The sequence below is a fragment of the Curcuma longa genome, chromosome 11, assembly GCF_044706935.1.
Source record: "Curcuma longa cultivar G26 ecotype Majalengka, Jawa Barat chromosome 11, ITB_CL_G26_1.1, whole genome shotgun sequence".
NCBI classification, from domain to species: domain Eukaryota; kingdom Viridiplantae; phylum Streptophyta; class Magnoliopsida; order Zingiberales; family Zingiberaceae; genus Curcuma; species Curcuma longa.
In genome coordinates, this window is record NC_133871.1 from 14,652,337 (window position 1) to 14,661,679 (window position 9,343).

At 36.1% G+C, this 9,343-nt stretch overlaps 2 protein-coding genes across 2 annotated transcripts; one reads left to right on the top strand and one right to left on the bottom strand.

Annotated features, from left to right (window-relative positions):
* The first annotated feature begins 2,388 nt into the window (after window positions 1-2,388).
* On the top strand, window positions 2,389-4,572 carry LOC141836850 (transcription factor bHLH35-like). The gene is made up of 5 exons (XM_074724315.1): window positions 2,389-2,462; window positions 2,774-2,948; window positions 3,057-3,290; window positions 3,396-3,566; window positions 4,477-4,572. Exons 1-5 carry the CDS (start codon window positions 2,389-2,391, stop codon window positions 4,570-4,572), a joined length of 750 nt encoding a protein of 249 aa, XP_074580416.1.
* Window positions 4,573-6,135: 1,563 nt separating this feature from the next.
* Window positions 6,136-8,275, bottom strand: LOC141839877 (cation transporter HKT2;2-like). The gene is made up of 3 exons (XM_074727727.1): window positions 7,112-8,275; window positions 6,786-7,013; window positions 6,136-6,479 (listed from the first exon to the last, which is right to left on the bottom strand). The coding sequence occupies exons 1-3, from the start codon at window positions 8,260-8,262 to the stop codon at window positions 6,275-6,277; spliced, it is 1,584 nt and encodes a 527-aa protein (XP_074583828.1). The 5' UTR covers window positions 8,263-8,275; the 3' UTR covers window positions 6,136-6,274.
* Between the last annotated feature and the right edge of the window lie 1,068 nt (window positions 8,276-9,343).

The following is a 9,343-nucleotide window of genomic DNA, read 5'->3' on the forward strand; positions in this document are numbered from 1 at the left end:
ATCTGACAGCTCTAGATATCAAACTTTCCAAAGTCCAACTTCCTTGTCATATGATGATGACACTTAGTTGACAACTTAACATTTATAGTCCCTAGACAAACTAAAATTAAATTAATGGCCAGTTAATCGTACTTTATTATTAAATATTAGGCTTGCCAGCCAATTAAATTCCAAGGAAGCTAGAGTACGGCTGCAACGAACTAACAAAGTTGAAAATTGAGAATGAATGGTCTGTCAAGAACTCTAATAATTAAGAGGACGGCATAAATCACGTCTGAAAAATTAAGTCCTGTTAAAGCTCACTTCTCCATCGGTAATTAATGATGTCATAATTAGTTTCATCAAACCAAACCCAGGGGCGGTGCAGCTACATTAATTGCTAAAAGTGCATGGTTTTAATTAACACCACAAGAACACATGATCATATTAACTATACAATATTTATTAATTGTTTTGAAATTACCATATGAAATATATTCTTGACATTTGATGCACGATTACATATCAACTTAATTGAATAGATTTGTAACCGTTAAAATTACACCTTATGAACAACCTAATTAAATTGGTGAAGACACGTACGAGAATATCTTATTCAGGACTAGCTCGTGTTTCACCATTTCAGATCAGACACTTTGAATTAGTACTTATAATTTTTTAGTGGTATTAAATAGTTGTCATAGATTTAAAATATTGAAATATTCTTAGATAGTTTAAATTACAAGTTGGCTATGTTTTTTTGTCTCCTTCTTTCTCTTTCCTTTCCACTTAATTTTTTTACCTCCTCCTCTCTGAATTATCATAGACAAAGCACAAGTATATGCTACATCGAGCTCATTTTTAAATATATATATTATTATAGACATTCACACTAATAGGCTAGTGTACAGATAGTATTAGTCCCCATAGGGGTGTCCAGTTGATTAGAAGGTGTTAGACTTACTATAATGGGATGAGGGATCAATTTTTGACAGACGTATATCTTCGGAGAAAAAAAATTAAACCCCTCTCACTCCTTAAACACTTGGCTGTCGATTATAAACTGACTCTGATTTACCTTCTTTCACCTAATATGAAGATGAACTATGATAAATGTAATCCACCTTTTGCTACAATAGTATACAGATAATACTAATTACACAGTTTTAAGGCATGCAAAAGATAAGAATCATCTCAGCACGATAATAACAAATCTTTACCTTGGGATAATGAACTTCCATTTACTTTCTGATTTTATTTTCTAAATCCATTATTATTATATCTTTATTGAATTATTAATTTAATTTATTATTTAATATTTTATAATTTGAATAAGGTATAGTTAAATACGATATATTTATGTAATATAGAAATTTTCATTTTACACTTAATAATTTGCTACATTAAAAAAATGCTTTTAGATTTTTAAAATTTTTATTTTGGTCCTAGCTATAGTTTTGATTTATTATCAAAATATCTATCTGTTTAAGTTTGTTATATATTTAGAGTGATGCTAATTTAGAAATAATTTTGCACCTTGTATGTTAGATTTTTTATATTTTCAAAATTATAAACCCAATTAAATTCATGTTAAAATAAAAAAATCTAAAAAAAAAACTCACATATTCTTAAAATTTAGCTACAATTAAGGCGATCGACATGTAAATCAATTTTTTTACTATGCTAGCTATGCGTGCAAGTGTTAATTATTAGGGTGTAATTTTATTTGTAAATTAGGTTGGCCTTAAAAATTTTATATTTTTAGCAGTTTTCAAGTTGCAAATTCTTGATAAAATTAGTATTAAAGTCAAAAGCTTAAGAAAATTCACGGTGTCTTAAATTTTAGCATAATAATGTCAAATCGTAGAGCACAAATTGTCAAAATTAAAATCAAATCGAGCATTAAGTTACATGATTATATATGTTACCATTAATTATGCTTATGTTAGGAACCAAGAAAACTTGTTTTTTCATCCGTAACGTCATATTTACATATATAATTAAGCTGGTTTAATTTGTTAATCAGTTTGCTGCTAAAATTTAAGAAATAATATAAAAATATTTGAGTTTTTAGTTTTGACATGAGTAATAATACGGATTTATAACGTTAAAATTATTAAAAATTAAAATTTATAAGGTGTAAGTTGATTTTTAAATCAGTTTACGTCTAGAGAAAACCGCCGTTATCTATGATCTCACATCTACGGAGGGAAAAATGAAGATTTTAAAATTTGAAGGAGCATTTTAGAAAAGTCTGAACAAAATAAAATATTCTATATATTATATATTATGCGATACCTCCCCTTATAAATATGGAGTATCCCTCGCTCCCTGCATAATCTCGATCTCTCTCAAGTCTCTACCTCCTCCGTCCACCCTCACGAAATCCAACAGCCACCAAATAACACAATGGACGACATGAATGCCGAGAACAGCCTATACTGGGAAACTAAGTGCTTGATGGATTTCGGAGAGCTCGAGAGGTATGCACTCGTCCTGTGCTCCTTCATCTTTCGTCTGTTGATCGAGCGATCGGTTATTTCCTGAATTGAACAATGGTTCTCGTCAACAACATCAGGATCTTTTCCTTTTCTCGTATGTTCTTTTCTTGATTTCATAATATGGAATCAACTTGAGAGTGTTGCTCTTCCCCGGTTTGTTCATCTTGTGGTTCAATTGACAGACAGAAAAAAAGGGGTCATTTATTTTCTATTTACGAACTACTGTTACATATGCTCTGATTCTTGCTTCTGAGCTTAGCTAAGCAGGGTTGATACCTTTCGTTCTTACGCAGTTGGGGGTTTGAGGAGGCCGTGCCCGGTGGCTACTATGGTTCCACTAGTTCTCCAGAAGGTGCCTCTTCGTCGGTCCCAGCGACGCCGAAGAACATTGCCATGGAGAGGAATCGCCGGAAGAAGTTCGACGATAAGCTCTACGCACTCCGAAGCATCGTTCCCAAGATCACCAAGGTAATTAATTAACACTTCAAAACCATACCAGGTGGCAGGTTGTTTTTCCCCCTCAGTTTTAGTATCTGATTATTATAAGTACTTAATTAATTGATGATGTGAACTCAGATGAACAAGGCATCGATCATAAAGGATGCGATCGATTACATTATTCAGCTTCAAGACGAAGAAAGGCAGATGAAAGCTGAATTATCTGAGCTTGAGTCAAAACTCAAGCAAGAGTTGGCTTCGGTTGATGACGACCTTGCGCATTTGGAGAATCAGCACTTTTCGCAGAGAAAGAAGAAAAGAACTGCGTCTGCTCCAAGTTGCCTCAGCTCGGCACCAATTCAAGTTGTGGAAGTAATCACACATTCTCTCTTACACACTTTTTAACTACTGATTATGAAAATAAAACAGCCTTTTCAAATTCGGAAATTGATTAGTTTTTGGTGGCATGTCATGCAGCTTACAGTGAGTGAAGTGGGGGAGAAGACCATTGTTATAAACATCACCTGCAACAAGAAGGGAGACACCATGATCAAGCTGTGCGAGCTTTTTGAGTCTTTCAACATCAAGATCATCACGGCCAACATCACCTGCCTCTCCCACAACCTCTTTTATACTCTGTTCATTGAGGTATAATATACTCTCACTTTCTTTAACTATTAGCGTTATATTAACACGGTTGCTTAGAATGGTAGTAGTGGTAGGTAAGTCAGATTTGAGAGTTTGAATCTGGAAATTAGCACCCTTATTTGCATAAGATACCGGATTCAAAACTTGTGTTATGGAAATCACATCCGCCATTTTATGGGAAAAGACATCAAATTAACTATCTCAGAGCCATGCATGTTATCGAGAAGATCATATTGAAGGGGATTCAAATATGACAGATTATAAATTGCACCCCGAACAGACACCCCACTTTTAGCTCATTTAACACATGCGGTTCTTCAAAACAATTTAATATATCTTTTTGACCAAAAAAACAATCCAATATTTAATTAGTTTTTATAATCTTTTTGGTGATTCAGCATTGATTTAACATAGGTTGTCTGCCATGCCTATCCTTTTCACAAATAGTCAATGTACAGTCGTCGCCCTCGCAGCATGTGGCAAGCGTGACAGGCTTCCACTGCACAGGGAAACTTAGTCAACACTGCACCACCACCACCATTCACATCTTCATTTTTGATGTAGTCGAATCGAGGACGGTAGATTTATAACAGTGAAATAAAGTTTGAATTTCCACGGATACATGCTCTTGGATAATTAATTCCTCTCATCTAGGGAGAGTATCAGTGAAAAGGCACCTGAGATGAATGTTATTATCTTTTTGCAACAATTGATTAAAGAGCTTCTTTGGCATGCTTAAATCCTTGAACAAATGGCCGAAGTTCTTTTTCAACAAAAAGCAAAGAGAGGAAATTTGCTTGTTTTATTTCCAAATTCTTAAGCTAAAGTAATCGAATCATCTAATACTGGAAATGATTGAGTACCTCAAATCTGCACATATATATAATTGAAGCAAGATACTTGTGTGCAGAGTGATGAAATAGGGAGTGCTCAACTGAAGGAGAAGATTGAAACTGCAATCACAGGACTTGATAGCCCGAGCACAATGAGTTCCCCGAGTTATTAGCTACGTACATGGATTTAGCCAAAAGCTGATTTCGCCCTATGCATATTTATGTTATGAGTGAAAGTGAGAAACAAAATCAGTCAATAAACCTGCTATGTTTTTTAGCCTTTCTATTCCGGGAGACTAAGGCTGTTGCTTAGCAACAGATACAGTGGATAGGCATAGCGGAGTCAATTATTATGGTAATGTTCAAGTTCTTTTTCAAGTTGTAGTGATGTTTTACTTTGATGCATGCTGTGATCAAAGTTATGGTCTACTTCTCTGTAATTTATGTTTTTAATATTTTTTTTTATAATTTAATAAAGAGCGCATTTAAAAATCACTTCTTATTTAATAAAGAGAGCATTTAAAAATCACTTCTTACTTACAGAATGCCCAACAAAAAGGGGGGGGGGAAAAGTGATAAATCACTCCTTATTTCGAAACTATAGTTTCATAACGAGCAAAGTGATTTTAAAAATCAACTTGCAACTAAATTTTAAAAGCTCATGGGTAACATTGGCTACTAGAACTAATAAAAAATAATTTTTACACATAAAAAACACACTATAAGCACTAGTTTTAAAGGTGCAAGCTAAGTTGATTTTAAAACTAGCTTGAACTATTGAAACTTTTTGCATGATGGTTGGCGGATAGAAGGACTGAGTTAATTTTAAAATCAGATTTGCACCCAAATTCTGAAGGTCTGTGAGTGTAAAGAAATATAACACAAACGATTTTATAGGATGTAAGATGATTCTTATAAAATGGGTTTATTGTGTCGTTAAAACTTGACAACAGGGTGGTCAAGTTTACAACCAGTTTATCCACCGTCATATTAATTACGTTTCAATAGCTTTCTCCTCATATTAATTAAGCTTCAATAGCTTAGACTAATTTCCAATTCATCCTAACTGAGTTTTTAATTATGCATCAAAAATATCGTTTCTTACTCCCCCATGAAACCCCAAAGCGAGACGATTCTAATAGGCCCCCCCTTCTCCCCAATAGTGCAACGGTAAGGTGTTTAGTAGATTAACTCAAATTTCTATGGTTCAAATAGGATGAAATATATGAAACGTTGGTTGCTGCCTGCTGGACGAGGAGTTGTGCACTTTCATATTTGCCTAATGGGTGATCTATAGAGTTGGATCATCTACCTCTAAAATTAATCATATCGCAAGAACTGGACGCTTGAATTATAAAATTTTTTCTTTTACTAATTCACGATGAAATCAACTAAAACACCATAAAATCAAGATTTATATATGTTTTTTTATACATAAAAATTACATTTAACTAGCCACTCCTGGAGTCAAGAACCTAATTATGCCAACACACCTTAAAAGGCTAGCATGATTAAACAAACAAGTGGATTTTTAACTTTTTTTTTTTCCTTTTTTGTTTGGTATTTTGGAGGTAATGTGTGCTTGTGTGACAAGGGATAATAAAGAGGCTTAGGATAAACAGAAGAGAAGACTGGATATCTTGAACCAAAAATGGGAAAAAATAAAAAACAAAGTCTTATTTCAAAAGTCTAAGGGCATTTTGAAGAAAAATAATTTACAAGGGATATAATAAAGATTTCCCAACAAAATATTCCAGCAATCAGTCGTATTCAAAAAGATAAGCTTTTACACAATTTCGTAATTACATATAGAATCTAATCTTCTCATTTAGCTAATTAATTATCGTATTCATATATAGTAATAGTTTGGCTTCCTCAATACAGCTTCCAGGCTTTACCACATCCTGCACTGAATTTCTTCAACCTTCCATAGAGCATGACAAGGATCAAGATAAGCTTGCCCTCATCACTGAACCATCCTGACAGTGAATAGGGTTTGTCCTCACAGCTTGCTCCTGGATCGAGCTTTTGCAACCTTGAGCAGCTGTAGCCAGTTGACAACCCTACATTTCCATAGCCACTGCAACCAAAAAGATGCAATAAACTCATCAAAATTCAGATCTCTAAGTTTGATGTGCATTTGAAAATCATGTCCAGTAGTTATATATAGTTCAAATCAACTTGAAATTGTATGCTATGGACTATTGTTATCGATAATACAGCACTGTGCCCTATTCTCATCTAGTCTTATCATTCACTAGTTGATTCTCTTAATTATTCGTGTCGGTGAATAACAGTGCTAAAATTGACGTGTTTGTGCTTCGCCTATATAATAAGCATCCTGTGTGTGATCATAAAGAATGACTTCACCAAATTACTGTATTACCTCGTCACTTCGAAAATGATGTTCAATGTGCTGAAGTTGAGCGAATCTCTGGACATCTTCCTCCTCTCTGTAATGCATACTGCAACTACAGAGATGAAAATCCAAGATATTTGTGGAAAAATTAGGCGTTGCAACCACGAGCTTTTCCCCTGGGGTTTTCTCTGAGTTCGTTCGTGGATTGAATCATCCTCGCGAGCCAAAGTGAACGACGCGGAAGCGGGAAGGTACCTGCGAATTTGTTGTCAAACAAACATGGTATCAAGCTATATGAGTTGAAACTAAATGCGTCGCGCGTTTTTAAACGTTGAGGGGTCAAAAGTACTGACATCATAACGATGAGGAATACGAGCACAGCAGGGGAGATGAGGGAGCAATCGATGGAGTTTTCCCCGGCGTGCCTTGAGTTCACCACGATGAACAATGCGCTGGTTAATTTCTGAAAAGAGTTCAAGCCATCAAAAACGGCGCCGTTCCAGTCCATCGCGCAGAACAGAACCAGCACGGCCAGCAACAGCCCGACAGCGGTTAGAGACAGCATCCAAGTCTGCGACTTCGGGAGAAGAGGCCAGAGTCGAGCTTCATTTCCCGAGCTCTTTAACATGCTGCCGAACTCTGCTCTCCTGGTGAGTTTGCTGGAGGCCCAGATCGCCAACCTTAAGAACAAAGGAAACAAAGTGTTGCCGACGAGTGCCACAGCCGTCATCAACAGCAGCACCACAGGGTCCCGGTTGAACACCACCATGTTCTCGCTTGTAGGGACAAATCCCCCGTTGGCGAAGGATGAAACAGTCGTGCACAAGCAAAAGAGGAAGAGATTGATACCCTTCGTCTTTAAGACGCCTCGTGCCCTCGAAACGCCTGCAAAGTAGGCCAACAGCGACGCCGTGCCGAGCACGTGAAAAGTCGCAATGTAGCCGGAGATTACGTAAATTAGCAAACACGTATAGGTCTTCGATTCGACGTCAGCGGCTGAGGGGTTGATGTCCATCCCTGCTTCGGAGCGATCGACGACGGCGTCGTCGTCGTGGGGGATTGGGCCGGCCTCAATCTCAACGCTCCTCGATGAGTTCTCCGTCGTGTTGGCTTTTCTAAGGAGGAGGACGAGGAGGGAGACGAAGACATCGCCACCGAGGAACATAAGAAGCATGAGAACGACGATCTGTGCGCTGGAGAATCTCTCCATCTCGACGACGCCGAGGCAGGACACAGTGATGGAGGAGGTGGACATGAAGAGCATGTCAAGGTAGCCAGGGGAGAAGTCGGGGTCGCTGGGCTTGAGGAGGGCGAGGAGGAGGGAGCCGAGGAAGGTGAGAGAGATGAAATAGCAGAGTTGGAGGAAGAAGGGGGTGATGTAGAAGCCAGAGAGGCGATAGACGAAGAGGAGGAGAGTGTGGAGGTAGCGACCGAGGCGGGCGAAGCTGTAGGTGCGGCTGATGATTAATCCGTCAGCGTGGGTCTCCGAGGAGAAGATAGCCATGGAAGTGGATTATTCCAACTCCTCCGCGACGAGGACGAAGGATGGGGGAGTGGCTTGTTTATGTAGGCGAACGGTTCAAGTTTAACCTGCTGTTCTCGGCATTTTTTAAACCAGGGATTTGTATATATTTTTGTGACAATTTAGGCATTTATATAATTTTTTTATACTAAAAGTAAAAATATTTTTATTTCAAATACCCTAGAAAAGCCTTTTTTGCATTAATATTCCGTCAACATCCATTTTTTCCGATAAAGGAGGAGCGGTTCCAGTAACCTTTTATATTAACTTTTAAATTAACCATAGTTTTGTTTTAGTCTTACAGTGAAAAAATAAAAAAACAATTTATCAAATTACACATTTAAAATTTAAATGCAGGATTCAATAAATTACATTAAAAGATTTATTATAATTAGTGAAAAGTATTTACTAGCACTACTTTTAGGAGTTATAGTTGACACATTATAATTCTCAAACTAAACGAGTATTTAATAGATTGAAAAAATTTGAACCTTCTACAGTTTTCACCAGTAACGAAGCATTCAGTATCTTACGAATCATATGTGATATGTGTCTGTCGTATACAGCCTTTAAGTCAAATGAAAGCTTTGGAATCATATTCCTCTTCTATACGCCATGAAGGTACGTCGATACATTGGGGCCACTCAATTTTCTGATTTAACCTTTAAGGACTATAACCGTGTGAGAGACGTCGTCTGAAGTGAACGTATTATCTTTTACCGCGTAAAGATATGTCAAGAGTTAATAATTCATTCTAGTATAACAAGTCAAAATTAATAAAAATATTTAAATTTTTTTGACTAGGTGGGCACCACCATGTACTAATTTATATAAAAAATTGAATATATAAACAATATAATTAGTTGTTAAAATTTTTGAATATGAATAAATATATATAATAATATTTTTAAAATTTACTTTTTTTTAATCAAGATTGTTATAGGATGATTTTATATCGTTGCCATAACTATTAGATGAATTTATTAATTTTGACCAAACTTAGCCAATCAATTTGGATCAAAATTATTATACTTTAATTTATATTTAAAAAGTAAATTAAATA